Source organism: Pecten maximus, chromosome 2, assembly GCF_902652985.1.
Source record: "Pecten maximus chromosome 2, xPecMax1.1, whole genome shotgun sequence".
NCBI lineage: Eukaryota > Metazoa > Mollusca > Bivalvia > Pectinida > Pectinidae > Pecten > Pecten maximus.
This window is the reverse complement of record NC_047016.1, coordinates 55085838-55101196: the sequence shown is the minus strand read 5'-3', so window position 1 is coordinate 55101196 and position 15359 is coordinate 55085838. Positions and strand designations below refer to the sequence as shown.

The 15359-nt window shown below is 34.7% G+C and overlaps 1 protein-coding gene across 1 annotated transcript; it reads right to left on the bottom strand.

The window, feature by feature from the left end:
* Positions 1 to 14094: 14094 nt before the first annotated feature.
* On the bottom strand, positions 14095 to 14736 carry LOC117344028. The gene has a single exon (XM_033906629.1). The coding sequence runs from the start codon at positions 14734 to 14736 to the stop codon at positions 14095 to 14097; it is 642 nt and encodes a 213-aa protein (XP_033762520.1).
* Between the last annotated feature and the right edge of the window lie 623 nt (positions 14737 to 15359).

The window sequence follows — 15359 nt, the reverse complement described above, 5'->3', positions numbered from 1 at the left end:
GAGACAGGGTTAGGAAAGTTTCAAAAGTACATTACAATATCCCGATGCAACTTAATCAAACCCCGAGACAGGGTTAAGATATGTTGCAATATAACATTACAATGCACCAATGCAATTTAATCTAACCCCAACCATTTGACCCTAATCATGTGTTCATTGATAAATATGGAGTGTGATTTTGAATTGTAACTTAACCCTGCCTGATTAGTTGGGTATAATTAACTGGATCACTATGGCTAATTAGAGTCAAAATCAAACACAATTAACTGAAAATAAACTTAAACAGTGAACGTATTTACATATCTACACCTGAAAGTACGCTGAATACTCATAGTCTACTGTACAACGTATACCCTGTACAAAAGTCCTCAGTCCAGTTTGAAATCTTTCAGGATTTCTATCTCATCGTATCTATATAGGGCAATGGTATGGAAACCGAGAATCTCAGTTTCCATATACTCCATCTCGCTATAAAATCAAAACAAATTCGCTTCGTTGAACTCAAAAAACAATTCGTACAGAAAAAACGCTACCGCCTCAGCCATGGTGATTTAACGAGTGTCTGATTAAATAACATCTTTCCTGACTGAACAAAAACATCAGTCAGAATGACGTGACTTGATAGCCAATCAACCCGAACCCTTTCAGAATCCATTCAACATATACAATGTAGCTAATATTTTTAGCGATGACGAAACATTGTTGGTTGTCTGACACGGCTGTCTCCAAAGAAAAGGGATATTTTAGATTGACATATATTTATCTAATGAACCGCAAATCGTGAAAGGATATGTTGAAATATTGAATTAAACTTAAGTGCAGAAAAAGTGCTGACTGGATTCTTTACCATTTGAACTAACCAAAACTTTAAGTCGCTTACATCAAAGCAAATTATGCCGTGTGCAACACAATGTAACCCTGAGACACGGTTCGACTTTGTAAAATGTACAAATGCAACTTAATCTAACCACAACCATTTTACTTTAACCCGGTGTTCATTAACTATTTTTTTCATTTATTCACATTTTTATTTTTGCTGGTATATCTATTGAACATTATCTTATATAGTATTCTCCTCTCTTCAACAGGAACTTTCTGGTACTGTCTACTTCATTTCTAAGTATGACTCGGTGTCATCTGGAATTGAAGCTCTTGACATTGTACCTTCCCTCAATGACACGGCTCTGTGAATTCCTTTTCTTGAAGAGTTTCTCTCTGGTAAATTTCTTATCTACAGCTCGTGTGTTCTCTGCGTTTTTTTCTATTTTCTATACATTGCCGGGGACACTCAGCAATTGTATAAAGTTTGTTAATTTCAAAAGAGTTCTCAGCTACCTTCTCACGAAGGCTTGCGACATCATTTTCTAATGCATCTATCCTTTGATCAGGTTTCCTGCTTAGACAATTGCCCATGATGTGATTGTTGTTGTCCAAAAGTGGGGAAAAAAATCTTGTGTGAGAACGGAAACTGAGCTGAACTTTATATACTCTGTAGCCACGCCTCATTACCGCCCACCCAATAGCGCGCTTATAACAAGACATTACGTCACTTACATCAAAGCAAATTATGCCGTTCACAATACAATCCAACCCTGAGATAGGGTTAGACTATGTTGCAAAAGTACAGTAAAAATATTCCAATGCAACTTGATCTACCCCTGATACATGGTTACATTTGTAGCTTAGGTTGCAATAGTACAGTAAAATATATCAATGCAACTTAATTTAACCCTGATGCAGGGTTGTGATATGCTGGTTTTTGGGCTGGGAATTTATATTTAGTTTGTTTTCAACCCTTGGTTGATATCCCAGGGTATAATCAAATGGAATCACCATGGCCAATAACAGTCTAACCAAACATTAGGAACATATTAACAAACTATTAACAAAAACATAAAGAAAATATCTTACTATTCATGCGTATGTTGGGCTAGTTAACGGCAAGTAGCGAAAGGGAACCATGTTCCCAATAGCCCAAATCAGCTCTTGGAGGGCTTGGTTAGGGTCAGACACCTACATGTAATACATGCGTTCCCAAAATGGCAAACTCTGTAAAGGAGTAGCCATTAGCATAGAAGAACATGCCTGTGCTGATTTGGTCGAGCATGTTGTCAAAGAGAAAGATGATCGCTGGAAAGGTCATGGTGATGTGATCATTTGAAAACATTACGTCGCTTACATCAAATCAAATTATGCAACTTAAACTTAACCCTTACCCTAGGGTTAGGATATGTTGCAATAGTACAATAAAATAATACCAATGCAACCTAATCTAATCCTGAGACAGGGTTAGATTTGATTGCGAAAGTACCGGAAATTATCCCAATGCAACTAAATCTAATCCTGTGACAGGGTTAGATTAGATTGCGAAAGTACAGGAAAATATCTCAATGCAACTTATCCTAACCCTGAGACAGGGTTAGCTTAGGTTGCAACAGTACAGAAAAATATCCCAATGCAACTTATCCTGAGAGTAAACAGATCTGAGTACTCTGTTTCAACTGTTGATTTGTCAAGTGGTTCTATGTTTTTGTGCTCCTGTTCTACAGCCAAGACCAGTTTAATAAGTCCTAAGGTTTCACAACTTTTTCTGCCAAGAATTGGTTTCATATTTTCTGGGCTTACTATGAACATAGTTTTGTAGTCATGTCCCTTGTGTGATATAGTAAGAATAACCTGACCAGATACTGGAATAGCTCCTGCGTTGTACGCCTTTAACCTTACATCAGACTTGTGTAATCTTGGTCTACTAGGTAGCTTCTCAAACTCGGTCATAGGTAAAACATTTACATCAGCACCGGTATCTAGCTTTAATGGTATGATGTTACCGTTAACCTGTAATGGTGCCATCCACGACTCTTGGGTATGTTTAGAATCTACAGAGTCAATAAACAGTTCATGTTCCTCGACACCCATTGCCTTTTTGTTTCTCGAGCTCGGTTTAGGAGTTTTCGTAGAAAAACAAGCTTTCGCGAAATGATTTAGCTTACCGCATGCGCGACATGTCCTTCCTTTTGCAGGACAAGCTCATCTTGGATGTGTTGTAGCACAATACGAACAAGTAGACTGAGTAGCAGGTTGGGATTTCTCTGTGTGATGACAATCCACGTCCTCGACCTCCTGTGCTCCTGTATTTACTCCTACCCCTGTTTGAAGCATATTTTCGGCTCACTGTATCTACGTGTTCTGGATTTTCTGATAACGACAAGGTTTTCATGTGTTTCTCTGTCGATTTGGCTGCTTTACACATATCAATACACTTCTGTAGATCAAGGTTACGTTCTCTCAGTAATCTAGCCCTCAGTGTATCATTCTTTATTCCTTCTACAATCTTATCTTTCAAGATACCCTCTTTCAGATTTCCGTATTCAGTCTTTACACAAAATTCTGAGATCAGTTAGATATTGATCAAATGTTTCATCTGGTTTCTGGTTTCTCTTGTGAAACACGTGTCTTTCATAAGTTACGTTTTTCTTCGGTGTGCAATAGTCTCTAAATTTTTCTATCAACGGATCAATCTTATCTTTTTCTTCTGCAGCGAAGGTAAATGTGTTATCTATTTCAATTGCTGACTCACCCGCTAATGTCAGAAATGTAGCACACTGTTTTGGCTCCTCAAGTTCATCTCCCGCCGTTGCACTCATGAATAGCCTGTATTGTTGTAACCAACGTCTCCAGTTTTCCGCAACATTGCCGTCCAACACGAGATTTTTAGGCGCTGGCAGTTTATGATCCATGGTTCCTTATGGTTGTGTGGATCTCCGGATTTCTTCTGACACCATGTAAAGATAATGAACTATTCATATAAGTAATAAAGTGTCATTTCTTGTATTAACTTCGAGTTACATGTGTTTCACATATGGCGGCGACATCCGGGTTACTCAGGGGAATACTAATATCCGGGTATATTGACGGATAAGGATCCGAATCAAACCTGATAGACTATACTATACATTATCATTACAGTCATGATAAGTCATCAAAAGGCCTTATATAACAAGAAGTATACAGCATTATATGTCTCATCTTTCCCGCTTTATCAATAACATCTTTCAATTTATGGATTAGTGTTCAAGTAATTAAATAATATCAGTAACCATGTGTTCAGCATGATAGTAACAGTAACCTTACCAAGATTCAATTCAATGAGATTGTGTGAAAATTGAACTTTAATGAAAATTCTCACAATTCAGTTTTGAGGCCAAAATATGTGAATCTGTAAAGACATTTTAGTTTCAATTAAATTAATATAACACAGTTTAAAGTGAATCTTAACATAACTTCACAAAATTTACTGTTAGTATTTTTATTTTACCCAAAGATAGGTCAACCTGGAAAAAAAATCCCTCTAAATGATGGATAGGTGCATGTACAGTATAGGTGCATGTACAACAGTTTGATTGTATCAGTACCCTCACCAGTTTCAATTCAATCTGACAGGATGCAATTCAATAACACTGTTAAAAGTGGACTTTATACAAATATTGACGCCCCTGCTATTAAATAGTGATGGTTGTAAACTCGCTTTTATTTAATAAATTAATTGAACAAATTAAATAAGGCCAAAAAGTGTGATTTTTGTATATGAATTAGATAATTATTTCTAACCCATCCCTATAGGGGTAAGAAGACACCCTGTGGTCAAAAAAAATCTAATATTTTGATAAATACCTTAAGTCTCTTTCATCCATGAAGGATGTTTGATTTCTTCATATCTGGAAGTTTAGAAGTTTCGTCAATTTTACGCTTTTTGGTCCCACCACTCAGGCCGCTGTGGATCAGTCATAGTGCCAATATATATATAAATATATATATTGGAACTATTCGGTCAAGAAGAGAAAAGATAACTTATGAATAAATTTAAGCGATATCTTGACGATTGCTTCATACTTTGGAAAAAGTCTGATGATGATTTACAAAATTTCTTCATAATGCTAAACGAACTCCATCCGAAAATACAATTCACCATGGAAAAAAGCAAGATCAGACTTCCATTTTTGGACATACTGCTTTTCAAGAAAAATGGAGAACTTTGCACAGATATATATTACAAATCCACGGACACACATCAGTATTTGAATTTCCATTATTCACATCCGAGGCACACAAAGGAAAATATTCCGTTTTGCTTAGCCCGCCGAATATGCACAATTATAGAAAAGGATTATCTAAGGGGACAGAGAGTTGAGGAACTAAGAAAGTTTTTGATGGAACAAAACTATCCCCAATCTCTGATCAACAATGGCATAAAGAAAGCCTCTGAAATTCCCATAATGGAACTTAGAACACCTAAAACAAACAGCGGTGAAAATGTACTACCACTTGTCATGGCATACAACCCCAACAATCCTCAAATCAAAGGAACGGTAAAACAACATATGAACATTTTAGATGGCTCAGAGCGAATGAAAAACATTATGAAAAATACTAAATTTATCGCAAGCTATCGCCAACCAAAGAATTAAAAAAAATATCTAACTCGTGCATCATTTTCATCAAAAACCGACTTACCAGAAGTCAGTACCTGTCAAGAAAAGAGATGTGGAACGTGCCAACACTTAATTACAGGGCGATCAATCAAATTGAAAAGTGGAAAAGAGTGGGAGGTTAAAAATAATATGAACTGTGAATCAAAAAACGTTATTTATTTACCTCATTGTTTGTCCAAAATACAAAAGATTTTATATCGGACAAACTGAAAACCTCGGCAAACGCGTAACATTACACCGCGAACAAATATCCCATGAACGGTATAGACATTTACCAATAAGTCGACATATAGCAGAATGCAATAACGGGTTTTTTCAAATATTTCCATTGTACACTTTTTCATCGGAAACCAATCGGATACAAAGAGAGGCTAAAGAATCTGAAATCATAAACATTTTAAAACCTGATTTAAATATTAATATGTAACCTTAATGTAATACTTTCTAATAAGGATTATGCCCCATTTTATTATAACGTCATCAAGAGATAACAATTCGTGACGTCACACCATTATGTACTGTTACTATGCACCTGAAGATCTAATAGAGTGAAAGCGCTAATGCAAAATGTAACGTCTTTTGTCAATTATCAGTTTTATATATATATACATGTATATATATATGTATGTCAAGGAGTAATAACGACAGTAGAGACAAGTAAATTGTCGAATTTTCGAGGCAATCTGCCCCTTTATCAAGACACAGGTAAATTACATACGATCACATATAGACATAGAACATGGAACAGTTACACAAATATAGTAAGTATAAACAACAAAACATATCGTAATGTTGTAAAAATGACCCCCTCAGCCGATTGTTAATTCGCCGAGGGCCTATTATGATTATTTAGGAAACATCTTAGGTAGTGTACATATGGTAAAAGTAAATGAATAAATAAATCAATAATATATAACTTAAAGGTTTAACGAAATAACATCGCGGGTAGATTCGATGTGATGGCAGTGCGTGCTATTTCGTTTTTTTTTATTGTTTTTTTTTTTACGCGATATGTACATTTCGTCCCGCAAATCTCGGCCCGAACAGCGGGTAGCAGTGACAATATCGGGTGGCAAATCCCATATTAAAATTAGTTCGTTTTAACGAAATTGAACAAATATTGAAATCATATAAATGTAATTGTGTTGAACGGTATAATTTAGGCATAATAAACCAAACAGAAAGGTGGTCGAAAGATCCTATTAGCGTAACGAAAACCGGGTGGCAGGTATCAGGACGACTCGTCACAAACCGACAACATGTACTCACACAACTTATTCAGCCAATCAGCTGCTGTTTCATGTGAACCAAGTCCCTAAGGAAAGTGTGTTTGTGGGGCCTGTAGGGGTTGGTCTGATTAATAAACATATGGAGTGGGTATTATCTATAAGCGAGAATAGAGATTAGTGGTATAAGGTTTGAAGAACAAACATATACATCCCTACTAAAATAGGATGGCGTAGAACTACAGGTGGAAAAAAGGCGGGAATTCCCCAAATGGGGGTTTCCCCGTCCGTTGTAAGGTCATTTGATAACCCATGTGCTCCTATATGCTATGAACCTGTGCACAATATCTGTTGTGTGGCGAGAACATTAAACTATAATGTGGAATAAATATTTATTCCATCATTTGAACTCCAAATGAATGATCGAGGCGACTAAATCTCCAGTTTTGACATATAGTGAGGAATTTTTATTGTGAGAGTCCCACAACTACGTAACCCCTGCAGTGGTGAATGGCGACAACCTACATGTTGACAATCGCCTAGCCAGATGTATCATATACAGTTGAGTGTAAGCTAACCTTTACACCCTAGTGCACTCCCAGTGCACTACGTTTAAACTAGTAGTGCACTACATTTAAGCTACAGGTAAACTAGTAGTGCACTACGTCCAGTCAGGTGTGACAACAAATCCCCCTATACAGGTAATGGACAGTGTCACTGGACACCTGTGCCTTATATCTGTCATCCTGACTTTACCAGGAATATTTAATGTTGATAAAAATTTATCTAATATTAACTCAAAATAAAATTGGCTGCGGTTCTTATATGATGTATTGCACAAGAGGAATTAAAACTCTTATCAATTGGATTTGTAGTGGTTTTATAATGTAAAAGTAAGGTTTGTTTATCTTCCTGATTTCAAACATTTTGATGGGGTTTTTTTTAGATGTAATTAATATACATTTGTACATTTTATATTAATGATTACTTCTACCTTAGGCCTTGATGACTGTTGTAATATTTATTATTTATCAGACAAAAATATTTTTAAATTCAATGTATTGTTACTTCACTTCAACCATGAAATCATTTCATAGTACATAATCAAGAGTCAGAAGTTTCGTATATTCTCATTTATGTTTTGTAAGAGACATATACTATCTACACAACAAGTTATGTACATGTACCTGTATGTATAATTGGTACTCTCAGGACATGCCTATTGTCATGGCAACCTGGGCCCCAGGGCCCAAACTCCATGGCCACCTCACCACAACCTCATGGTCCTCCATAACACCTTACCTATATATATATGTTTCAGATGAGGATCAGTCTTATAAGGTGTGCCTGTTTAACACCTGGCTATAGTTTTGTCAAGTCCTGAATTACCCCCCAGAGGTCCATTTATAGCATGCTGTGCCAGGCTCCTCTGCCTTACCTACCTGTAATTAGCATCTAACACTACCAATATATAATATCTACCTGTGGATGTTTTTACAAATACAAGTGTTGTATAATTCAAGTGTGGTATGACAGGTACAGCTCCAGATACATGAACAGGTATGCATGTTATATAAGCTTAAAACTGTTGCCCTCCCCCTCCCCAAGTTTGCCAGTATGTGTATTTCATAACAAAAAATACATTAATTGTTCCCTCAGGACATTATCTCATTCTGTGTTACTTGTAACTGATACATGTATATGTTAGATCTTCAAAGTATTAGATACCTACACACGGATACATGTACAGAAATTTCAACTATTTCAGTAAAGGAAGATGGAAGGTGTATTACAAGTATCGAATACCTTTAAACTTAATTACCAGTACATTCAAAGAATCTCTTTCTTTACATGTTAAATCAATGTTTAATTAATTTCTTTATGTGTTCAGGTTTCTGACTTTAAGCATTGGATGTATGCACATAGAATGTATAACATATATTATGGGCTGAATTAGGTTTAAATAAGCATAATATCACATCAAAAATGAAATTATGAATATACTACTTTATTTAATCTGAAATTAAACTAAAATATAAATTAAATGTATCAAATTGAAAATGTTCAAGTAACGATAATTGTTTTCGAATGTTTTATTATATACTTTCATGTGATGAAAACAAAATCACTGGAATTAAACATGTGAAATATATAACTGATCAATCAATGCAAAATATAAAGTACAAAAAGATAAATGAAACTTGGCTTGAACAATTAAACTTAGTTAAAGGATTTATAAAGTAAATTTGTCTTCACTTAGCTACAGTGTATAATTAACAAGAATAGAAAGGTTGAAATATAACATCAAACTAAACTTCCAAAACCTTTTTAATAACTCTTTGAATATAACTGCTAGATAGCCTTATACATTACAGGTAAAAATCTCAGGTAGCCTTGGGTACTGCCCATTACCTGTATGGGGGTTTTGCTGTTCATCACCTCTTAGGGTGTAGTGCACTACTAGTTTACCTGTAGTTTAAATGTAGCGCACTGCTAATTTAAACGTAGTTCACTACTAGTGCACTAGGTGTAAAGGTTAGCTTACTCTCAACTGTACACTGTGTGTTGGTGATCCGAAGATATAGATTTGAATTTCATGTCGTAGTTGTACCGAGAGAAAAAAATATATATATATACATGTATATAAATACAGTATGTGTGTGCATACTATTGCACAGATATCCAATTCTGATACTTCTATTCAAGTTTGTGTTATTTCCAATAGCAATATTCAATATAATTTCTGTTTTTTTTTTTTTTTTTTTTTCCCTAATTACCGATGACATGTACTTATAACATATGATTTGATGATCTGTTTAGAGAGAACTTTAAAAGAAATTCACTTAACAGTTAACATTGTGCGCCTTTCAACTCTGGGATTACATTAGTATGTAATGTTCTGTCAATTATGTAATATCTGGGTGGAAATTTAAAGTGAGTTATTATATCAGAGTTTTTCGAGTTGTCAAAGTTTGAACTATCTGATATATATTTTATTACTATAATAATAAAGATTTTGACTTGGACCAGTGAGATACTTTAATTTATAATCAGTGTTTTTGAGTTATCCTAGTTCGAGTTAATTAATTTTGATTGTAAGTACATGTATTCTCTTGTCTTGTCTCCACTAAAACAGAATTTGTAGCAAATTTAACTTAAACCTACAAAGAGTCAACACCATAGACAATTACTCTCCTTTTGAAATTACGATTAATTACAAAATAATTATAGAAATTCTTTAATCTTTCAGGCTTTGGGAATTAACAGCAGTTGTTTATAAGGTTTAAATCATTACACTGTACATGTACATGTGTTCATAAACATTGTAATACATTTGGTTTGTTTTACTTCATTTAAAGGGTCATTCCTTCGGTTATAACCGGAAGAAGGACGTTGTAGCAAGTATAGATCGGAGAAGCGAGAGTAGACGATATTAACCAATCAGAGTGAGTGAGGAGCCAGTTGTAGCTAGTATATGTCGGAGGAGCGAGAGGAGACGATATTAACCAATCAGAGCGAGTGAGGAGCAAAATGTAGGTCGGAGGATAGTGAAGTGTCCTAGGCTCGGTTATAACCGGAAGAAGGACTTTAAGCCCCATCCATCAATCAATGATCTTTATTAGCACTCAGGCACACTATTGTGTGCGACAAGAGGTCAACAAAAATTACAACATCATAATACAATATATAATATTCCGTACAGAATAGTATACACTGCATAAAACGTTCGTTCAATACAGGATGGTATATTTAACCATACAAAAGTACTTATTATAACATTATGTTTTAAAACATATCATTTCAATATTTTTACAATATACACTATATAAATTTTACAATTTGAAGTTTGAAATTCACATATTAATTTTTAAATATCTTTCTAGTAATCGGATGAACATAGATAGATTTGATAATACTCTAATATTGCATAATGATAATAATCCTTTCATTTTATGAATAGATGGGTTACATGTATAATAACTAGGTATATACTTTCTACGAATTTGATTTACATATATATTAGAACATAAAAATAAGTAATGGTACTCGCATCCAACCCCCATAAAACATAGCTGACAAATCCTATTTTCACGAGACGTTCCGGTCCATCGTCCTGTCTCTACCGGAAGAAGTATATTACTAGTTTTGAATTTACATACTGTTATTCTATCTTTTTGTTAAAGCATAGTTAAATATTTTTTCAATCTGAAACTGATGTTTAAATACTGCATATGTTTTACCACGGGACGATTTATCAATATCAGTATACCACTGCTGTATAAATTGATCTTACAGGATGGTTTTTAAACGTAATTTGAGGTAATTTTTATTCATAGTGCAGATATTTTGATGTAACCAAACGTAACTTAGTCCTGTACTATTAAGTATATTCTTAATATAAGAAATCTATTTGAAATCAGCAAAATCATTTACATGCAAATTCAACATAAGCTTGTACATTAAACTTGATAATTTATTTTCACCTGTAATTAATTTATACCAGAACATTATCATTCTAGACTTTATTTCAACATTTAAGGGATATCTACCCGTTCACCATATACCATTATATTTTCTGTGGAACTACGAACATTTAAAACTTTTTTTACAGAATTGTACATGTAACTTCTCACACACCTTAGCATTTTCAAAGCCCAAAATCTCTGACGAGTATAAAAGTGTTAAAGCATCAAACAATTTCAACTGAAGGTCTATTGGTAATATAATATTTTAAATTTTTCTGTATAATGCATATGTTGCTTTTTGAGCCTGCTCGACCAGTTTTTTCCTCGCTTTACAGAAACTGCCATTACAATTAAACAGCAGTCTTAAAAAAGAGTAACTGTCCTGGGTATCTAGTACTTCACCAAAAAGGGTAAAACGAACATTTTGTACATTACTTTTTCTTTTTTTCAAAAATTACAACTTTTGTTTTATTAAGATTAACCTTAAGTTTCCAAATGTTACAATATATTTCGAATTCACGAAAAGCTTTTTGAAGACCTTCTGCTGTTTCAGAAATAACAATTGTGTCATCTGCATATAGCAGAATAAATATTTTAACGAATATGCCAATGCGTTCTTGAAAGAGAGTATCGATATAGTGAAGTTGGTCAACATTATTATACACAAAAGAATCTTCCAGATCGTTTAGATATATCGAGAACAAAAATGGGGAGAGATTTTCCCCTTGTTTTACCCCGACATGACATGTGAAGAAATCGGTCATACCATTGCTAGTTTTTACCCAAGATTTAGTGTTATCATAAAGACTAATTATAACATTAAAATATTTTCCCGTGATATTGCTTTTTAACAATTTCTTCCATAATCCTACCCTCCAAATAGTATCGAACGCTTTTCTAAAATCAATAAATGAACAAAATAGTTTTTTTTATTTTTGGAAAGGTATATAGATATCAAAGCGTGAAGAATAAATATATTTTCAGTTGTAGAGTAACCGTTTCTAAAGCCAGCTTGGACATTTGAAATTAGATCGATTTCTTCCGAAAATTTGTTTAATCTTGAATTCAAAATAGCAGTAAATACTTTACCGAGACAAGTGACTAGTGTAAATCCTCTATAGTTATCGAGATTGTTAGGGTCACCCTTCTTTTTGTATATAGGTTTAACTACTCCAATAGTCCACGCTTCTGGTACACATCCTGAGTTTAAAATAACATTAAAAAGTTTAACATATATAGGTAGAAATGTGGACTCTGTCTGTTTTATGTACTCATTAATGATATTGTCATAATCAGGTGCCTTATTACTAGGGAGGTTACAAATAACCTGTCTGATTTTATTTTCAGTTATTTCACTATTCAGTATAACATCAAATTCATTTTCAGTTGTATCTGGAATGATAACTTCATCCTCTTCATCCTCAGAGCTGTTTAATTTTTTGAAATATTCATGGAGCTCATCCAAAGATATATCGACATCGCCATTTCTATTATTACTTTTATTGAATGAATCTAAGATGTCCCAAATTTCTTTGGGATTAGATTTTGACATAGTACGTATTTGATTTTCAATGTTAAATTTATATACGTTGTAACACTTCCTTAAGATTTTTTTTATATTCCCTAGATTTTTTATTCATATTTCATCTATTGACATCAGTTTTGTGAGTTGTGTATATATTTTTCGCATCATGGAAGGCCCGCCTTTTGGTGAGACACTCAGCTGTAAACCATGGCTTGTTATTAGAGACATTATTTATATGTTGTATACCAATGTGATTTTTTTTTTGTATCCAAAAATGTATGTAGCTGCCGTTTTAAATAGATTAGATATTTAGTTAACTACCTCATTCACTTCAGATTTACTTACAGAAACCTTTTCCGACAAAACATTGATTTTATCATTAATAGAATTTAGTTGATCAGGAGAACAATTATGTACTTTATGAATAAATTCGTTTTTCTTCCCGTTCTTCCACCTGATATATTGACCTTGACCTTGGTCAGAACATGTTCGATCTACGTCTTCAATATTTTTCAACCAACCTTGAAGGGTAAAGACGATTCGACAATGCATGTCGAGAAGGTTCCATCAAAATCCATAATTTCAAAGTCATGTAAACAAGGAAATATCCCTGATGATACAATTAAATAGTCAACCACACTAATTCCGCCACATGTTGTCTTGCCAAAAAGTTTGTCCTTACCAACTCTGCCATTGGCTATATATAAATTGTTATTTTTACAAACTTCAAGAAGCTTAGACCCGTAATTATTAGGTCGAGATTTGCATTGGCTACATCTTAGTAATGGGACATTAAATACTGGTAACATTTCAAAGTCATACAAATAATTATATAACGCATCATTATTATTAAAATCAACTATATTTGTTAGGTTATTATCGGGTACATTGTAATCTACACACTGTGCTGTTTTGGCGTTGAAATCACCAATTAACATTACATTATAACTACTATTTTGAAGGTTAATTAGTTCATTCTCAATTTCAGTAAACGCCTCAGAAGTGGAGTATTTAGAGTTTTCGGGAGGCACATACGTGCACCCTAATAACAAATCACCTGCGTTATTTAGTAAATGTGAAGACAGTATAACTCACTGGACATATTCAGAGTCTGTTGTACAGAATTTAAGAAATTGTCTAAGCTTGGTTCTGTATATGATTACAATGCCCTCGTATTGTTCTGAGCTTTTGATCTATTTTTCACATGATAAGAATAATCAAGTACTATATATCGATATCATCTGTTTTGGATTCAACAAAAATAAGTATATCATGGCATGTACTAAGATCGCTAAATTCAGGTAAAAGCAGTTTTCTTTTGATACCACAAACATTGAGACATGTTGATTTCAGGTCAGTACTCGCGACACCGGGGTTGTCATGATGACTTATATTGCGACCTCTTGGTGCGCGTCCCTAGCAACGGTAACCGGATGGAGCGGCGTTGCGCGATTGGTCGCGAATATGTTGTCCTTGAGAATTCCTCCCGGTTTCTCTTTGGGAATGATTACCGTTGCGCGAGTTGATGTTCGATGAGGTAATGCGGTTGGTACTCTCTCGCGGGTCACTGCACTGAAAGAGGGACTATTTGTAGATCGCGGCATAGTTGGTACTGGAGACTTGCTACCATTGTTCTGGATGATGACAGGTCCATTATAAAGTCTACCATCAACTATAAGTTTATCTCTCTCGAACCGCACATTTTTGCCTTTGCTGCGGAGCTCTTTGATGGTTGGTCTGAGTTCTCTCCGACGTTGATGTATTTCCGTCGGAAATTGCTCGTTGATGTAGAATGCTGTTTCCTTTAACCTTCGCGCACACCCTAGCACATTTCCCCGGTATTTATTGAAAAGAAATCGGGCTACTACTGGTCTTTTCTTCCCATCAACGACTCTGCCGAAGCGATGAACATTTCCAAATTCGATATGGTGATCGATGCCAAGTTCTATTTGGATGAACTCCCGGAGTAACAGTTCTGTATTTTCGCTCGGGTTTTCAGCAAGGCCGCTGAACACTAAGTTATTTTTCATTGACCTCCACTTTAGCTCAGTCACACTTTCTTTCAGTTCCTTGTTTTCTTTTGTAATATTGGTTATGTAGAGAGGGTTAGTAAACCCGGACTAATGTTACTTTTATATAGGTTACTTATATATATATATAATTAACTAGACTCGCGAGTAGAGGTTATAACCTAAATCGAGACTTTAAACCTACAACAAAACAAACGAGCGAGAGATATGTCCTAGGCTCGGTCATAACCGGAACAAGGACACGCCAGTTAAGCCCCACCAATCAATCAAGAGGTTGTATCAACTTTGGGATTTACACCACGCATCACTGTGTATTTTCTAACTTTGAGATTTACACCACGCATCACTGTGTATTTTCTAACTATGGGATTTAAACTTTACCATTGTGGATATTACCTATGGAATTATGTGAAACTGTAGTTGATGCTGAGAGTTTGCTTCAGAGTGGGACTGTATAAATAAAACAATTTGAACTTTACAAGTTTTGTGTACGAGTTCTGTCTGCTGTAGTCGGCTTCCCTATATTAACGCTACACTTAGAACGAATATTCATACTCTGCTCTCCGTTAGGGTTCTGTCAGAAATTGTCCGTCCACGTCCAGAGCTGCGTTATCACAGCTACG

What these genes read in the sequence shown, in the direction of transcription:
- LOC117344028 (XM_033906629.1), bottom strand. Translation starts at nt 14,736, where the DNA reads ATGAAAAATAACTTAGTGTTCAGCGGCCTTGCTGAAAACCCGAGCGAA.